This window comes from Lathamus discolor, chromosome 3 (genome assembly GCF_037157495.1).
Source record: "Lathamus discolor isolate bLatDis1 chromosome 3, bLatDis1.hap1, whole genome shotgun sequence".
NCBI classification, from domain to species: Eukaryota; Metazoa; Chordata; class Aves; order Psittaciformes; family Psittacidae; genus Lathamus; species Lathamus discolor.
Window position 1 is genome coordinate 3903334 of NC_088886.1, and position 19365 is coordinate 3922698.

Sequence of the window (19365 nt, forward strand, 5' to 3'; positions counted from 1 at the left end):
TCTGAGTGGAAACAGGAATTAGATCCGTGTGGAGCTTAGAGTGCCTATTGTTTGTACCAACATCACTAACTTATAGCTCGATACTGAAGAAACAAGAAGCTTTCCTCACTGCAAATGTCAGACAAAGCAATATCAGAGCAATATGTAAGTGGCAAAGACTCTTTAAACTTTAGTAAAGCTCATACCCTTTCAGATTTATTTGGCTAGCTTGCCATACTTTACTACATTTTACTTCCTTTCTAGACTAAATAGGACACCTGGACGTTTCCTGTCCTTTCTTGCTGACCAAAGAGGATTTCTGATGTTCTGCACCTCTGAAGAAAGGGGAGATCTGCAGCTTGAGCAAAGACAAATCCAGTTATTACTGACTAATAATTAACTACCATACGCACTTGGCACAAAAGAAGTCTAAAGAGAGCAATATGAGATTATCCATTCCATGCTGCAGAAAGAAAGCCTGAAGGGAAGTTAAAGTTGTGTGCCGGCAGGGTTCAGCTGGGCTGCCCCACAGTGCTGTGCTGCACTTATCAGAAAGCTGTCTCTGGCACTTTGGAGGAACGTCACACACAGGTGGAATGGCCTAGCAAGCATTCAGAAAGTTATCTTTCCAGAGGTGGTAAGTAGAAGTCACAACCTCAGCCACATTCCGGTCTTTTTCTCCCATTTGCTCAGCAACCTCAGATTTGTAGTTCCTGATTCGGGTTCCCTGCCTACCTCCGAGGACATTTTCTGTTCTCCATTTTACTTACTCTCACATGTCTCAGGTTTGTGATGGTGTAAAGCTCACTGTCATATAGTGCTACGGAAATCCTTGTTGAGCATGCTGCATGAGATTCACTACCTGTCTAAAGCAGAGCGTCTTGATGGTGTCCAGACTTCTATGATTAATGCAAAATCAAGACGAATCCCAAACCAGATCCACTCAGAAGGGCAGTTCATCCCAGCACCTAAATGACCTAGTTTAGGACAGGATGAACGGATTTGCTCTTTGGAGTTTCCTGACAACTGTTCACTAATCACAGAAGTCCAGATGATCTCTAGATGTCCGAACTATGAGAGATGAACCTCCTTCCATACTATCTGCAACCTCACAGTTCATCAACACTAAAAGATCATTTGACAACAGCTTTATAAGGGATTGTGGATACTTTTGGGGAATACAAAGTACATTAAGAATCAAGAGAAAAACCCAATAGCTTGCATGCAGTTGCAGACATCTTAATTGGAACAGACCAAGTGGATGAATGTTTTTCCAGTAAATCTTAGGACTCCCACTGGTTGTGACACCAGGGCATAAAATCCTGCAGGTTATCGAAAACTTACATGGTTCACATCTTACCTGTTACAAAAAAAGAAAAATTAAGTCAGTATCTTGCATTTTGTCATCTTTCTTTTCCCACTTGAAGTTCCTTTGGAAAGAGGAGCTGCAGGAAAGTTGCACATTGGCACAAAAGGTGCACTGGATTTTTCCTCCAGCTGCATCAAGGCAAGACCTGTGTATTGTGTATCTTCTTGAAAACCCTCTCCTACTAAAAGCAAGAACAGTCTTGTTCTCCATTTTCCCTCCATCGCTTCTAACTATGCGAGAGCCAAATGCATTCAGGTATTTCAAATGAACAACTAATGTTCATATAAACTGCAGCTTAGGTCATCAAAGGTTTGAAAGAGTCCAAATTACTTAACTTCCTCAACAGTACACTTGTTCCCACATGTGTATGACAGCAAGGAGGAAACCGCTCTGAAGAAAACAGGAAAAGTTCAAACTTGCACACACAGGGTCTGGCAAGAGCTTATTTTTAAAGCTTTCCCACATGAAAGAATCTAAGCAATCAAAGCAAGTAAAAATGGAGTTTATGCTATTAAAAATATGACCAATTTTGTAAGTTAGAACAAACTTAAGACAAAAATTATTTCTAAAGCATGGCAATATTTGAGATTTTGGCATACAACATACAACGTTACTTATAGAGGCTCTAAAAGAAGAGCAAAGACTCACTGACAAAGTCACAACACCCAGACACTGGCCTTCCCAGCCACTACGTTCACTTTACTACCCCTCAGAGTATAAGGATCTCTCTCCTTTGCGTGTCACCATAAATAACAAGAGATTAGTCTTTCCAATTACACCTAGGAATAGAAGGAGGGGTTAGGTGACAGAGATTTGTGGGCTCCACTGAGAAGCTACAATTCCCATCACCAGAAAGCAACGATAACAGAATGAATGACTGCAGTGTGGGAGGACGACTCGGGACAGCTAACAGATGGTATTTAAATAAGCAAAATCCTACAGTACTTTACTCTGAAAGCATTTCTCATGTTTCATCACAGCACTAGACAATTTTCTTTTAAGGAGTAAAGGTATACCAAAGAATGAATCACAGAACTGAACACAATGGGAGGATGGTTTGAAATCAGTGGCGTTCACTTTGATTGAAGCATTTAAACTGTGTTTGATCTGCTTATTATACCAACAGTGAAGCACCGAAATCAGATCACAGGCAGTTAATTGAGCATGGAAAAACACATTGAATTTGCTGAATCATAAAATTCTCACTGTAAAAGAACATTCTTAGAAACTGGATTTCCTACTACAGATGTAAAATCTAATTATATTGTTTCAGTACGCATCTTAAAGGGGAGGACTTATAATGCATGAACAAAGCCAACAATGGATACAAACCCCATTCCATTTTGAGAACTAGGGCAAAGAGACTCCGACAAGAAGCAAGTCCCTTCCTTATATTACTATCTGGCTAATTCCTGTCATTGGAGAGTCAAACCAAGAATTTCAAAAGGCAACTAAGACCTTTACATGTCTTATTGCCACTTCCATTGGAGCTTCCATACCAAGACTCTCTTACACACCTTGAAAAGCTGAAGTCTAATTGCTATTTATTTGTGATATCCAGAAATCAGAAAGACAACCTGTATTTGCCCAAGTAGCCTGGAATTTTGTGCAGCAGCTGAAAGACTCTGAGGTCAGATAAAAAGTGTCTGGACACTAATCAAAGGAAGCACTTGGACAGACCCATTTCATCTCAAGACTGAGCCTTTCATCTCAGGAAAGTCTTGCTGTGCTTGGGCAAGTGGTTGGTTTGTTTGATGAAGTGGGTGAGCAGTTAAACACCTTCAAATCTGTTACTGTACAAGGCTACAAAGCACAAGATGCACTGAATCTAAGGGGAAAAAAAAGTGACACTCTAACTGCAAATCTTCTAGGTGCTATTACAAGCTCATGTAATTAATGAGACCACTGGGAAACGGTGCAGTGGTAAGACCTATAGTTTGGAATCCGGCCAAAATCAACTGTTCTAAACAATCATCATCAACTTAATTGAGGAAAAGATGCTCATAAACCAGAGCGAGAAGACTTCAAATATAAGGGGACGTCTGTGATTCTCACAACACTTACTGCACTATGTCTCATCAGCAAAAACTGCAGGAAAGGGTGGGAATGTGATTGTAACACTACCTGGGTATAAAAAAAAGTGTGAACAGATTTTTATAGCACAGGCGGTATGTTAGGATTTCAGTAAAAAGGCAAAAAGACTGAGGACACCTTTTGGTCTTTATTTTCTCCTAGAACAAAATCCAAGTTATTTAATGATAGTTATTACAGTTCTCACTGAAAGGCTTCTCTGTGCCCAGGAATTTCTGGGCTTCTTTTGTAACTGATTAAAAGAGTTTATGGAAACATCCCCCTGCCCTGCACATGAACCGAAACACCAGAAATAGGAAAACCTTGATGCTGTTTCCTGCTTCAAAGTGAAAAGCAGCATGCTTATCGCTAAGCATCCTTCATCTGAGGAAAACAGGCGTCAGGATATCAAAGAGGGCAGAAGAGTCCCACCAGTTTTGCTTTAATGTCTTAGGTCAGCTCAGTCAGGCACGCGAGAACTTTTTCGGCTACAGAATGACGTGTTTCTGGAAAACTATAACCTACTCAGGCCTTTCACTGGTGAAATCAGAATCACGGAATGGTTTGGGTTGGAAGGGAGCTTAAAGCTCATCCAGTTCCAAACCCTGCCCACGGGCAGGGACACCTTCCATTACAGCAGCTTGCTCCAAGCCTCGTCCAGCCTGGCCTTGAACACTGCCAGGGATGGGGCAGCCACAGCTTCTCTGGGCACCCTGTGCCAGCACCTTACCACCCTCACATAGAAGAACTGCCTTATATCTAACTTAAATCTCCCCTGTTAAAGTCTGAACCCATTATCCCTTGTCTTGTCACTACAGTCCCTGACAGGACAAGCGATAATGGGTTCAAACTTAAAATATTAAACAATTCAAATTTTCTGCAATATTAGAATATTAATGCCTTCATGAACATGAAGACCAAATCCATTTCTTTCCTAACTCCTGCAGTACATGTTATTTTGCTGCAGTGAACTGTGGCCTCTTCTTACTGTGTGCTCCAGGATGTGTTTTACTTACGTTATGCTACACACCTTCTCCCTTTAAAAGAAGCTGCATAAGTAACAGAAGGAGGAGAGTAGTATTTCTGTGGCAACTGGCTCCTCCTCATTTTCAAAGCATGACAAATGTAACGGTATCCTGCTCTTTCCACATCATTAGAGCCCAGAGGAATATATCTGAAATCAGCCAAGCAGCAAACCTACCAGGAGAGCTCAGTCTGCTACACTCAGCGCTTTGTTCTCAGCTGGAAAAGCTTCTGCACATGCACGTATGAGAGATGGATGGAGATCCAAAATGCCTGTTGCTGCTCTCATTTACTACAGCTGGCCCCACAATGCATTAAGCACTGGCATTTCAATGCCCCCATTTTATAGTATAGTTTTAAAATAAGTTGATATAAAAGAAAAAGCTCTTTCTATCACACTGCACCACGGACAAGACCTCTGGGACCAGCAGAGTCTTTTGGTTTGTGCTTTCAGTCAATGATGTTCTCTGATTTTGTGGCCTAAGGTGTAGGAATGAGAAGCACCAAGACAGAATGGGCTCATGGAATACAGTTTATATGAGAAAATTATTCTGGTTTCTTCTTAAAATTCACCTTTAAGAGAACCATTTGGCTTTGCTGAAATTTTGAAACACCCCTCTTATTATGAGAAGGTGAGCATACATCAAAAAAGGCAACATTAGTTTTGTCCCTGCATTAGAGCCAGTAAGAAATTCTCTCAGTGGGAGAATTCCTTTTCATTGCTGTTCAAACGGCTGCTCAGGTCAAGTGAACAGACCCATCAATTGTCAATGTGCTCTAATGCAAGGCAAAGCAGTGACAAGATGAGTGCTCTTGGGAAGTGGGAAGATATGTTTACAACCTCAGCAGCAGCATGTAAAATTGGAAACATTTTTGAACTCTAGAGACAGAAACAAGAATTATCCAACTGCATTTCCAATATTGCTTGATTATGATCATTAAGGCAACTTTTTGCCTTGAAATCCACTGAAAAGACAGTCTGAAAAGGAGAACTACGTCTAAGAACTTATATAGGCTTTATGTCTTAAACCTGATACATACTACACACCAAGGATTTCTAATCCACGGGTGATGAGCTAACACATAATCCTTTGTTGCAGCTCAGCAGCCAGCTGTGATGCTCAGTGCAGCAGGGCAGGCTCCAGGAAGCTCATGCTCCCTGTGCTTCCTGACAGCACTAAAGCTACTGCTGGGTTCTGGTTTCCTAAGTTGTGGCTCTGCCTTTGGAGCTTCCAACCAGACACATTTTCCACATGCAATTAAGTAATGGTGAGTGAGTTGTTGCACATGACGTTTAATTTTCAATAGCTGGGGAAAGTAGCACGGGAGCTGCAGGCGAGATCATTAATCTCCTCCAGATCCTCTGCACTGCCAAGTATAGCAACTCATTCTTCACTGTGCTAGCGCTGCTCTTCCATCATTTCTGTGTATGCTGTACCAGACAGAGCCATGAGAGCAAATGTACACATTTATATGCATTCACCCACAGATTATTACATTGTTCACAGGTATGCTGGGTATGAACGAAGAATATAAAACACTATCAAGTATGATGTATGTCTTGGTGGGAAGATCACATTATAAACTGGCACAGGGATAAAAAGTCAACAAAAGCTGGTGTATACGTATTTATGAAATTCCTGGGAAAGAGGCAGCTTCTTCCCAGACCTCCCACCCAGGGTCAAAAGAGTAACACTTCCTGAACTAGAGAGTGAATGTGTGGAGGTGTCCTTAATTCACATTCAAAGAGGAAATATTTTCATGCTTGGAGTAAAAGAAAAGATGCCTGTATGCAATTATGCAGATGAAAGGTTGCTTTTGCATATTCCCACCTACAGAAGCCATCCCAGTGCTCCTTGTCAAAGTCAGGTTCCCCCCTCTGTACAAATAAGAGAGGGACGTTTACAAGGACATGCAGTGACAGAAGGGGGAATGGCTTTAACCTGCCAGAGGGGAGACTGAGATGAGCTCTTAGGCAGAAGCTCTTCCCTGTGAGGGTGCTGAGGCGCTGGCACAGGGTGCCCAGAGAAGCTGTGGCTGCCCCATCCCTGGCAGCGTTCAAGGACAGCGCTTGGAGCGAGCTGCTCTAGTGGAAGGTGTCCCTGCCTGTGGCAGGGGGTTAGAACGACCTTTAAGGTCCCTTCCAACCCAAACCAGTCTGGAATTCTGTAAGTAAGCCCTAAATCACTTTTAAAATCCTCTTTTGATGATCATACAAAGCTACCCTTCACAACTCATGCACCGTGTACTGCATCTGCACTTGCCTAGTCCTCTCACAGCAGCTCCCTCTCCAGCCCTAAGCCTCTGGACAATTTTCACTCCCTTCTGGCAGCCTGGGTGAAGCAAGCTGCCCACTCCATCTTTGTGCTGGCAGAACCAACCTTAAGCATGTTAGTAAGTTGTGGGAGAAGACGCTCTCATCAGGGTCATCTCAAGCCCAAGAGGGACAGCTCAAGTCTTCAACAGACACCCCTAAAATAGGCACTTAATCATGTTAGATTTTTTCCTACATTTTTAAGAGGAACTCTTCAACTGTCCTGAGAAGAACAGTCAAGAAAAAGGTTTATTTCACTTCAAAGAGGACTGAGCAAGTTCAGAATCTTCAAACCAGTCTAAATACGTAGATATGTAATGCAATAGGCTAAAGTGCAAGCAAATGTTTTGACGAGAACTGTTCTTACCGTATGAAAACTAGCTTGACCTTTGATGGGGCAGTCTTAATGATTGCAGAAGCATTCTGATGACTTCTTCCATACAGTATCTGATTGTTTATCTGTTAAAAGGAAGATTTTCATGTAAGTGGAGAATTATGCATTGGTTGAATTTATACCAGCAGGACTTCCAAATTTACTGTGGGATAAAGAGGTAAGACTCAAGGAAAATGCAACCCACAAAACAGAAATCACACACTTTTGAGTTGATCCCAGACAGTAGTACTGATGTTGCACTGACAGATATCCATGCAGTGTTGCAGAGACAGAAACACCTGAGCTGAGGCACTAAGAGCCTCTTTCAGGCACAGCTGTGCTGTAGAAAGACACCATATGATAAGCACATAGGAGGAGATGGGCTCTGCTCATCTTGGCCTTGGACTGCCCAAGCCTATTATCCATTCCCTCAGCCACCTACCAGAGGATGGGGTGTAAACTCAGCAGCAACAATCAAAACATTTTTCATCAGCTTTCTTGTCATTCCTTTGGAAAGGATGCACACACCCCCTTCTTCCAAGTAACAAGTGATACTACAAGAGGAAATGGCCTCAGGGGAGGTTTAGACCGGATATTAAGAAAGATTTCTTCTCTGACAGGGCTGTCAAGCATTGGAACAGGCTGCCCAGGGCAGTGCTGGAGTCACCATCTCTGGAGATACTGAAGACATGTAGATGTGGCACTTACGGACATAGTTTAGTGATGGACTTGGCAGTGCTGGGTTAACAGTTGGACTCCATGATCTTAAAGGTATTTTCCAACCTAAATGATTCCATGGTTCTATGATTCAATACTGCAATTTTTTCCTCCCACTCATAATTTACAACACATTTACATTCACATTTGATACACCAGAACGCTTTAAAATAATAATGATAATGGAGTCCAGGAACAATTTACTGGTGATTACAGAAGGACTTTTTGTTCCTGAAAATGTTTGTGTTGAATTTTAGCTTTCTGTTCTTAGAAGACTTCATTTAAACAAGAAAGAACTGGCCAAGCTTTGTGTCACAAAGGCTATTTGGTCATATTGGCAACTTCACAATACTCCCACCTTATTTTCAATAGGTCGAAACATCATTGAAGTTCATGAGTTCAATAAGGACAGTGCAAAGAGAAGAATAAAACCTCTAACACTTGATTACTCATCAAAACTGAAGTGCAAACCATTTACCTACCAAATTGCTCACTGTACAAAGACAGAACCAAGAAAGGTCTCTGAGAATCTAAGATGGCATGAAATGAGGAGCCCTGAAGAAAGAGCATCATCCCCAACATTCATAAGGGTTTAATACGGTGCTGTCTGCAACCGCCATGATTGTAAAGATTGGATGAGAAACAACATCTGAGGCCATGTTTTGGTAATCAAAAGGTAAATGTAAAAATCCGCTGCCAAAAATGAATGCTCAGCTGCATTCTGGCTTGAAGCTGACTTGCAACTTTCAGCGAGTTTGGTGACTTAATTTGTCTGAGCTCAAAAATAAATTATTCCCTAGGAATACCGTGTGCTTTACAAACTGTTTGGATTTAGTTAAATTACCATCTATTTTTCTAAAGAGCAGACGTCTTAGATGAAAATTTAGTCTTTACTCTGGCTAAATTAATCCTATTCACTAGATATATCAAATAGTAAAAAATTTAATTAGCTGTGAGCTGGGTCTGTAAGTTATAATTATTTAATTACACCAAAATGAAAGGATAATCAAAGTAATACATCTCCACAAGGTTTTGGACTGTCCCATGTAGTTAACTGCAGACAGTATTAATTTTTCTTCCTAAAAAAAGGTCACTTTCTTTTGCTAAGTAAATGAAGGTTCTGTCAGTTTCAGATACCACAGAGATGAGCAAAGCACAAAAGCCTACTTAAATAAAACAAAAAAGAGAACATCTAGGATTTCATATGCAATGCCATTTAAAGGCTTTCAAATTAAATAAAGTAACACGTCAGATTAAGCAAACAGTACTCTGGGAGCCCAGACCTATAAATCTGTGCTTTGCTTCTTTCTTTAGAGATTAGAAAAGAAAAACAAAGCTTTGACTAAGCAAAAGAAAGCAACTGATTTAAATCAACCTCAATTCTTCTTTAAATGTCTCTTTACATAACTTCTTGGAAAGACAGCAGAGAACAGAGACAGACAAAAACATACTACAGGTATGAGGTCAGGTCAGCATACTCAAATTCAATCTTTAATATAACCCTGTGCTGCCTTATGGCAGATTTAATCACATATCCCAAAAGGACTTTTGCCTTCACCTACAGAAGTTTTGGTTTACAGTTTCATCCACCAAAGTAACAGATAAAGTACAAACTCATTGAAATCTGAACTCTTCAATTCAGAGAAAAAAATGTAAAGGATCATTTGCTTCTCAAACTTTACTCCGCAGAACAGAAACATCAGGTATGGATATTGAAAAAACAAAAAAAAAGCACATTGCTTTTACCATGTGGCAGTAATGGGAATCCATAAAATTGGTATCATCTGAGTTTTAGGAAAATCAAGTTAAATGATACGAACTGGTATAGCTTTCTATAAGAATTATTTCTTTGTACCAATGCATTAGGTTCCTCCCAACCACAGGAATTGCAGCGTTTTGAGATACAGCCAATGGAAAACATTTCAAAAACTTATTGATCAGTCAAATTATACAGACTGAAACCCCATAAAATACACCAAGCCCCCAGATAATAAAGCATGAGCATAACACTGGAGAAATACAGTTTATTAGGATGTGATTTCTGTTTTCCTCACCATATCCCTTGCCCTGCACATGTTCAAATATGTGTATCATCTAAAGTGATCAACAGATCATAAACTCCATAAAGACAGAAAATCTCCTGCTCTATGCTCCCCTGCAGCTCCCCAACTAGAGAGTGTGGAGAGAGAGCTGGAATGACAGAAAAACGTAGACTGCCTGTGCCTTCATGCATAACCAGCTTCCAATTACAGCTTTACCTTATTTGCAGCTTTGAAAACCACCAAGCAACACTAACCTTAACTGGTAACCTATACACAAAGTACATGCAAAAATTCTTTGTATCCTCCTATGTAAAGATCTAAAGGACACTATCCTTCAATGTTACCTTCAGTAAATGACTCTGAGAAGGACAGAACCCATGACCATTGTGTTTAAATAGGAATAAAATAGTCACCGCTCCAGTTAATAACTCAAGATGACTCTTGTCATATGAAAACCTCACTATCTTTCTACGTTCAAGTTACTGTCCCTCTTGAGGGATAGTACCACTTGCCTAATTCAAAGTAACTGTCTTGATACAAGAAAAACACTAATCCCACAACAAATAAACTGTGATTGCAAACCAGAAATGGCACTCTGAATTTAGCTACATTTACTTGGGCAAAATACTGATGTATTGTGTTATTATAGCATAACTTACATATATCTACGAATCCTAAAATAAAAGAGCAATACAAACACATATAGGATAAAATCCCTCTGCCTTTGAGCTATGACAAAAATAGCATAAAGAAAACAAAAAAACATGTAACAATCCAGAATGGACAATGGGCAAATCTGTGCAGAGATTCTTGACTATGAAGAAGTGCTGTGGTCTCCTAGAGCAAAACATCCAAAGTAGCAGTTTCCTCCCACCTCCTGCCTCATTTTCAGTAATAAGATAAGCAGGGACAGGAAGATGGCAGAAAATCCCAACATCAGTAATTTAGCATAACAGGGCTCTGAACAGCTTGGTTTATTAATAGAACACAGTTGACTCTCTTATGAAGAGATGATAATAATAATAAGAACAGGGTGGATTATTCAGTGTGAATAAAACCCACCAACAGGACAGACCCATGCAGAGTTCACGAGCAGCAGGGCTTAACAGCACTGGTACAGCTCCATGTGAACACGCTGCGGGCCATGCTGGGCACAATCAGCCCCAGGACTAAGCCCAAACTAATAAGATACGAAGCAGTGCAGACACCTGCACTAAAACAGCAAGAGTGCAAGGCAGGAGCACCACAGATGGTTTCTTTGACTGGAAAAAACATGGAAAAAGGAGAACTTGTGTCATGTAAAACACACATTCTTTTGCACAGGGATCAAATTCTGACCCAAGTAATTTTCCTCCATGTATTAAAATAGGGTGGAAGGATCTTCTCTGTCAAAAAGTTGTTTTCTCTAGAAACATTACTCTTTAAAATACATCACAGAAGCCGCATTTAAAATAGAACGATTACATACAATTTTTGATGTGACCTGCACATTTCACTCGATGTATATGCTGGATTGAGTTTGAAAACAAGCCCGTCTTAGGGCCCCAGAAGTCTACAACAGTTTGCAGAAGCTAAAAGTGAGCTGATATTTCAAATTCAATGACAAAAGATTTTATAAAGAAGGAGCTGAGACAGTCTGGCAGCTTCCCACATCCTCCAACTGAATCCAATCAAACTCCAATTGAAAAGAAAAATGAAGAGGTAATATCCATCTATCTGTATCTCCATCCCATTAACCCTACCCCAATTAACAGCCACGGGGAATAATCTGCACACGCTGCAGTAGAATCCACTGTTTTAATGGAACAACAGAAACCAACAGAGTTCACTGGGGCGGAAATGCTAGAGGCTTCCTAAGATGTGAATCCCTTCTCTTGCCAACACACTCTGGTATTCAAAACCGATGTGGAATCAATGATGCACGTGCAAATATACTGTAAGAAGAGAAGTTCAGTTGCTTCATTAGTAAAGATTTCCCATCCAGGTGTCTGAATGAGGGAACGACACCACGGGATAGATAAAATGCTTCTGTGACAAGCAACCATACTCATAGTCTTTAATTTCTTGTCTTTAACTGGAGAAAACCAAACAATCTGGATTCTGTTTCTGTCATTTTCTCACTTCTGAACACTTAACTTTGCCATTTATGCTCCTTTAATGTATTTTGTTGTAAAAGACACTGCAGATAAAGCCAGTTGGCCACCCTGACCTCTGCTTCACTGGCATGGAAGTAGCATGAAATCATACACACACAACATAAGAAGGGTGTGAACTCATAAACCTGCTGGAGCAAGTCCAGAGGAGACCATGGAGATGCTGCGAGGGCTGGAGCAGCTCTGCTCTGGAGCCAGGCTGAGAGAGCTGGGCTGGGTCAGCCTGGAGAAGGCTCCTTAAGGGGAGACCTTAGAGCAGCTCCAGTGCCTAAAGGGGCACCAGGAAACCTGGCGAGGGGCTTTGGGCAAGGGCCTGTAGGGACAGGCCAAGGGGAATGGCTTTAACCTGCCCGAGGGGAGACTGAGCTGAGCTCTTAGGCAGAAGCTCTTCCCTGTGAGGGTGCTGAGGCGCTGGCACAGGGTGCCCAGAGAAGCTGTGGCTGCCCCATCCCTGCCAGTGTTCAAGGCCAGGTTGGACACAAGGGCTTGGGGCAACCTACTCTAGTGGAGGGTATCCCTGCCCATGGCAGGGGGTTGGAACTGGATGAGCTTTAAGCTCCCTTCCAACCCAAACCATTACAGGATTCTACAATATTGGAGATATCCAAAAGCCACCTGGACACAGGCCAGGACAACTGGCTTGAGGTGGCCCTTCTTGAGCAAGGGGGTTTAGATCAGATGACCTCCCAAGGTCCCTTTCAGGCCCAACCCGGCTATGGGATTCCTGCCTTGGTGAACTGCATACCTCTTGTGTACGAGGATTCCTACTGGTTACTGCAATAGTTATTGAACCTAATGGCTATTGTAAAAAGCCTATCTGAGTAAATGCCCATTAGTTCCATTTCAATGCCATTCACATAACACTGAAATGTTTTCAAAAGACAAAAAAAATGAGCTGTGAATAATTGACCACTGGTGTGAACAGGAGATGTCTGTACATGACTAATGCACAACCCTTTCCTTTGTAATACAGGATGTTTTGACACTGGATATGTATTCACTGGGGATGAGAATGAGATCACCACATCCTTTCGCACAGGTAATCACACTTCTGCCCACTGGCGATGCACCTTTAATTTGATTGCAAAGGTAAACAGGAGACGAAAGTCTCTTTGAACTTTAGTATAAGTTTAGCATTTTTGAGATGGTGAACACCACTTTCCTTCCACTAAAGAAAAAAATCACTTTATCTCCAACTTGATGGGGAGAGGAATTAGTGCAACACCACTGATTTGGGAAATGCTACTTACATAGGCCATGCATGAAACTCCCAAGACTGGAGATACATTAATCACACACAGTCCATCTTCCAAGTACTGCTAGCAACACTTAACATTAGATCAAACCAATACTGCAAGGAATAACTCATGAGATATGAGAAAACTTCACTGGATCCTCCTTTGTGGGAAAGTATTGATACAAAAGGCTCTACTTTTCCTCTACCAGGAGCTACTTGGTCTATGATACGCATAGAGAAAAACAGAACCATGAGTATACATCTTCTGGTATACATCCAAAATTCAATAATTTTAATTTTATTATCATTAGAATTTGGTGCCAGGGACAAAAAGAACATAAATTTGAAGGAGAAAGTAATTTTCCTACCCTACTCCAGTATGGAATAGACCTTCATACCATTTATCACACTTAGAAAATAATAAACTTCAGCTGGCATTATTATTACAGCAGAACAAATTTTTCTTGTACTATGTGCATTGAAAACCCATAATTACACAACTGTTAGACAATGACGAGTGCTTAGACAACTCTGAGTACTTCCAAGGTATCCCAGGCAGTCAAATTGCTCTGTTTCAAGTAAGAAACATAAGAAAATAGGTGGTTCTGTGATGGCACAGAGAGCTGCTGGAAGGTCAGAAAATGATCACCCATGGAGAGCAGTAGGTCAGCTCTTTGGTGCAAGCTTTTCTCTGAAGGAGAGACCCCCAGGGATGGGTGATTAGTTTAAACTGCTGGGGCACTCATGACATAGGAAACCACGGCAGGTACTGCAGCAAAGTGACATTTAGCAAGAGCCAAAGATCAGGTGGTGTGTAGGAAATCTGCATTTTTAATCTGAAGGGGAAGCAAGGAGATAGGAGAAGAAGCGAAGACAAAAATACTCCTCTTGCTAATGAGCTTTCTTGCCTTGTGGGTGAACTCACGCCAGACACGACTAAAGGAAATCAGTATTTTAAGTTACAACAGATCAAAACAGATTACAGCATGAAATTTATTTTCAGGATGGGGAATATCCCTGTCATCTGTAAAAACACATATGGTAACTCTGAGGGGGGTTTGGTTTTTCTTAATGTAAGGTGTGAATTTCCCTGTAAAACCACATATGCACTACAAGGATAGATTTACTGTCCCCTTCCTGCCTTTCAACAGTCCCTCCTTAAGCATAGCTTGTGAACATGCTGAGAGCACAGACTTCACTGACAAGACATTAGTTTTCACAGGCCAATGATTTTTGTTTCACTGCAAACACATTTACCTGCCAAAGGCCAAGTTCTCAGTTGGCATAAACCAACGCAGCTCCCTGCCTCAGCCCCCTTACTTCCATTTGCAGGCTTTATTTAAGGTTCAGATGCTAGCTTCACATATGCCTCTCCCTCTCTCCATATGAACCCTGCTCAGTAGTTAGAGGAAACACTCACCTCTAGAAGCTCATCACCAATATGCATCCTTCCATCTCGGCCTGCAGGTCCATCTGGATTGATACCAACTACAAAGATGCTCATACGAGAGCGGTCCTTGTTGCCAGCAAGACTCAGTCCGAGCCCATTTTTGTCTTTCTCGAGCTCAATGATGTGCAGCTCTCCTGGTAGATCTGCATATCTTTGCCTGATTTTTTCTGAAAAGATCAAACACAAAATGAGTTGTAACATAAAGTAAATTACCAGCGGATGTTTAAGAACACGTACAAATATGCTTCATAGCATCATGGACTGGTTTGGGTTGGAAGGGACCTTAAAGATCATACAGCTCCAACCCCCTGCCACAGGAAGGGACTTGCTAGCATTTAGTCTTTGTTAACAGAGGTCTTGCCAGCACAGACTCTTAAAATACCATTTGTTGCCTCTATCACTCATACAGCAAAATACAGCATTCTTTAGAAAGGAGGGAAAACAAGGGAATTCCAGAGATACCACAATCTTACCTTACAAAAACTATCAATTTCAGGAAAGTCATAAAATTAGAACTGGTTAATTAACCACTGTGGGAAACTGAAATGCTTACACTGCAAATATACTGCAAACTCCTATCTCAAGGTACAGTACTTTGCTTCTTTCTGGTGACTCAGGAATATGCTTACCATGCTCTGCTTAACATTATGAGCTACTGCACAGACATTACTCAAAGCAGATGTCAGTGACGATGTATATGAATGATTACATTTTTAAATGCAGCCTCACTTGATATTAAGGTAGTTATTTGTCTTTCATCTCCATTTCAAGCATTTCTGTGACAGACCGCAATACACTTGCAAAGTTATTTGGAGCACATTGAATGTCTGTGGATGCTGACAGTTTAATCTGAACATCTTTTCACCACTGGCACATAAATATCTAACATCATAACTACTGCTTGCGAGGGTTAATCACAGCGAGGGTAATTTGTTTTCTGTCTGACTGTCCTTTGCAGATTTAAAGCCAGCTTCATAAACCCACCTACACCCAATGCTTCAGCTGGGCCTCACATGAAAAAAGGCAGAATAAAGTATTTTGCTGTGGCTGCATGTCACCTCTAGTACTGAGCTCAAGGTGAAAGAAAGTGCTGCATTATGCAGTAAAAGGAGAAGTAAGAGATATTATATGTTCAACCATACCCCCGAGTCAGCAGCAGTTGCTAGATCAATATTAGCTACTACTATTCTACCAGGGAAGCAAATTTTACTAGTATGATTAAACCACTATAGTGAATGTTCCCATGACAACAAGGAAGAGGGGAAAGAGCTGGGGAAGGTGAGAAGGAATCCACCAAAAGTGAACAAAAACTGCTGAGAAGACAGATGATGAAATGCTCCTTCCACAGCCCCTGTGCAGGCTGCCAGGGTGATTTAGCCAAACTTGGGTCCATCCTGGCAGTTCTCTTCTCTGAGGGTCCTTCCTAAGCAATTCTTCCAGCTGCAACATCCCCTCATGCCTCAGCAGAGACCACTGGGACAAGGGGAGCAGCCTTCTATCTCTAATCCCAAAAGCATTACTTATGCTCAGAGCAACACAGAGAAGAACCAGCTTTCCCATCGCTATATTTATAGGCTGTCATTTTCCTGCTGGGCTCAAAATCCTCAGTGGCCTCGAGCCTGAACTCCTGGGGGTCTGTCGTAAGGGTGAGGTATTATCCCTGTAAAGCTGTAAAGCCCTAGAGATGTCTGCACAAAATAAGAATATCATAAAAAATTAGAAATCTCATTTGTTACTATCAATTATATGCCAAAAAGAGTCATATAGGTGCATTCCATAGTGATCCACATAGCTGCACAGTTCTTTGATACATTTCTTAACACATGGGGTCAAAATGTACCTAGAGGTGTGTTTTGCTACTTGAATTTGGAAAGCACATGCAGTATGCAGGATACCTCCTGCCAAAAATCAGCGAGTGAAGAAAGGTGTCTGAAAGTACAGCAGATACAAGCACATTTCATACAAGTTGTTCCAAGCCCCATCCAACCTTGCCTTGAACACTTCCAGGGATGGGGCAGCCACAGCTTCTCTGGGCACCCTGTGCCAGCGCCTCAGCACCCTCACAGGGAACAGCTTCTGCCTAAGAGCTCAGCTCAGCCTCCCCTCTTTCAGTTCAATGTCATTCTTCCTTGTCCTATCATAAACATGCCCTTGTAAAAAGTCCCTCTCCAGATTTCTTACTTACTTACAACAGAACAAAACCCCTGTGTGGACTAAGCCCTCTTTAAATTATCACATTCATTTATAAAGCAACTATTTGAAATAGCTGAGGTAACTGGAGTGGTAAAATAGTGGGAGACTACAGAGCAAACAATGAAGATGCTATGTGCCAAACACCACTTCCAGCCTGGCAGGAGGGCACCGTTACCCACTGCTGCCAGTGAAAACACAAGCATGTGTGTGCATGTTCATGCATGTAGGGACAAGCACAGATACCCCTGCTTTTAAAACCAAGCCTCCCCTAGCAGGGCATTCTGCCTCCTCCCTGAAGAACAGAAGGTTCTGGCTCTCAAAAGCCCCACCTCCTGCAATTAAACACTTCCAAGGGCTGTCCTCACCAGCCAGCCTTGCAGTGTAAATGATAAGGCGCTATTCCCGGTGGTGTCATTGCTTTACTCATCCAATCTGCATACAAATATCCTTTGGGCATCCAGCTGACTTCCTATAACATTGTAATCGTATTCTCAGTTTGCCTCTTAATAAGAATCTCATAAGATTATTTAAACAAGTATTTACTGCTTAAACAAACGTGCATCTAAGGCATCTTCTTTTTAATGCCTTTTTCAGCTGGTTTTTTCTCCCCTCCAGCTGGTATCACTTTTCAGTTCTCTGCTTAGCATTGGGGAGCCAGTTAGCATCTGCTTTTGCAAAGAATTCCATTATCTGCCTTCATTACCAGATACTTTACACAAGGCAATTGTAATTCTGTTGTTGCTGCATTACACATGGGACATGGCGTTTCTTGTTTTGGCACTACATGGAGTTGTTTCCACATTCGGTGACAATATGCCTATCACAACTTCTGCAAACATATCTCACCATCCATATTTAACCAGCTAAGGTTGCTCCAGTTTCTTGTAGGAATCAAACACGGATGTAATATGAAGTAAAAGCAAAAGTATGCACTTTAGTGATCACTCCTGCAATAATATTTCCCAGTTATATTAGCAGACAATTACATTTCAAAGAGAAACCCTGGCAATGGAAGGAAACTGCTTTCAAACAATATACTATTATGCTGCTGCATATGTTTCTCTGCCTCAGCCACTATCCCTATTATATTAAACAGGGAGATAAAAGAAATAAATGGAGACAATATGGTCAGGATATTGGAGTTTGCATGATCTACTGTTGCAACAAATACACAATTTATCTGCATGGAAAAAACTCACACCACTTCTCAGGAAGGCAAAAGGCTCTTTAAATTACAGAGGTATAAAAAGCACTTGCAAAGGGCTGAGGAGCCTGCTCCCCAAACCTGATGAAATCTGCCATTAAATGAGCTGAAAGAGAAAAGGTGTTTCTTTTGAAAGTGGTGTCTCTGCGTGATGCAAATTACAGTCCATCTAGAAAGGTAAAAAGAGGAAAGAAAAAGCTCTGGATGACTCAGCGAGGTGATTGGTTTTAGTACCAAACGCTCAACATTAAAACTGTCAAAGCAAAATACAGAGCAAGACCAGGAGAGAAACACCACAAAAAGATGCCGGGTGATATTTGCATATAGGAGGTGATACTGAGGATTTTACATCCCTCTTGTGTTACCTCAGATAACTATTAGCAACATATGCTGGCTCTGGGGGACCTTACAGTGGTCTCATTTATCAGCCCGTGTTCATTTCAGTGGGTTTAGTTACCATTTTTAGGTATTTATGTGCTATTCACATAGCACATAACACAGTCACCGTTTTAGCCTTTTCTGAGATTACTCTGCTCAGACAGCAGTGCTGCAGCACCACAACCACTGTTTTTCATCTAGGAATGATAGATATCAGAATGCAGCCAGCATCCACTAACGCACAGCCAACCTTGCATATCAAACAACTAATTCCCTTCTTGATTTCACTATAAGCATTAAAAAAACCTGATGTAGGAAGTCCCTTGAAAGCTCACCCTAGAGCTGTGAGGGCAGCACGTCTAATTTCCTGATTACAATTTACAAGAACCTAAATCACCAGATTGGAGAGACCATAATTGAACAAATGGGGTTTAGAATTCTCACACTACTAATAATATAATAAGCTTATTGTTTTAATCTTCCCACCAGTCCTCTATTCAGCTCCAAGGAGGCAGACAGTTCTTCAAAGCATATCTCAAAAGTGATGCACTTGTCTGTTTTCATAAGCTTTAAACTGAAAAATAGAGAGAATTTCTATAATGCTTTCTTAAATTCCATAAAGTCATTCCCGTTCTTCTCTCAGTTATCAGCATGAATGAGAAAAATAGGGAAGCTGTATTCAAAGCTGGCAAATATAAATGGAGGAGCCAGAGATCATGTTATGACCGGTCCACCTCGCTCAGGTGGTGGCGAGAGGACAGAATCTGCTGAGGCTCACAATCAATGCTGTTATCTCCAAACATCCCTGCAGTGGGATGGGGCTGCTATGGATTCTCCATCTGATCCAGAAACTCAGCATCCCT

The 19365-nt window shown here is 41.4% G+C and overlaps 1 protein-coding gene across 5 annotated transcripts in view; it reads right to left on the bottom strand.

Moving 5' to 3' along the window:
- The window catches only part of PATJ (PATJ crumbs cell polarity complex component), a 155111-nt gene that overhangs the window by 47155 nt on the left and 88591 nt on the right, over window positions 1–19365 (bottom strand). For all 5 annotated transcript variants that reach the window (XM_065673193.1, XM_065673191.1, XM_065673192.1 and 2 more), the window contains 2 exons: window positions 14698–14894; window positions 7123–7214 (listed from right to left, as the gene is read on the bottom strand). In XM_065673193.1, the coding sequence (XP_065529265.1) occupies window positions 7123–7214; window positions 14698–14894 (289 nt within the window). The remainder of the gene's footprint in view (window positions 1–7122; window positions 7215–14697; window positions 14895–19365) is intronic.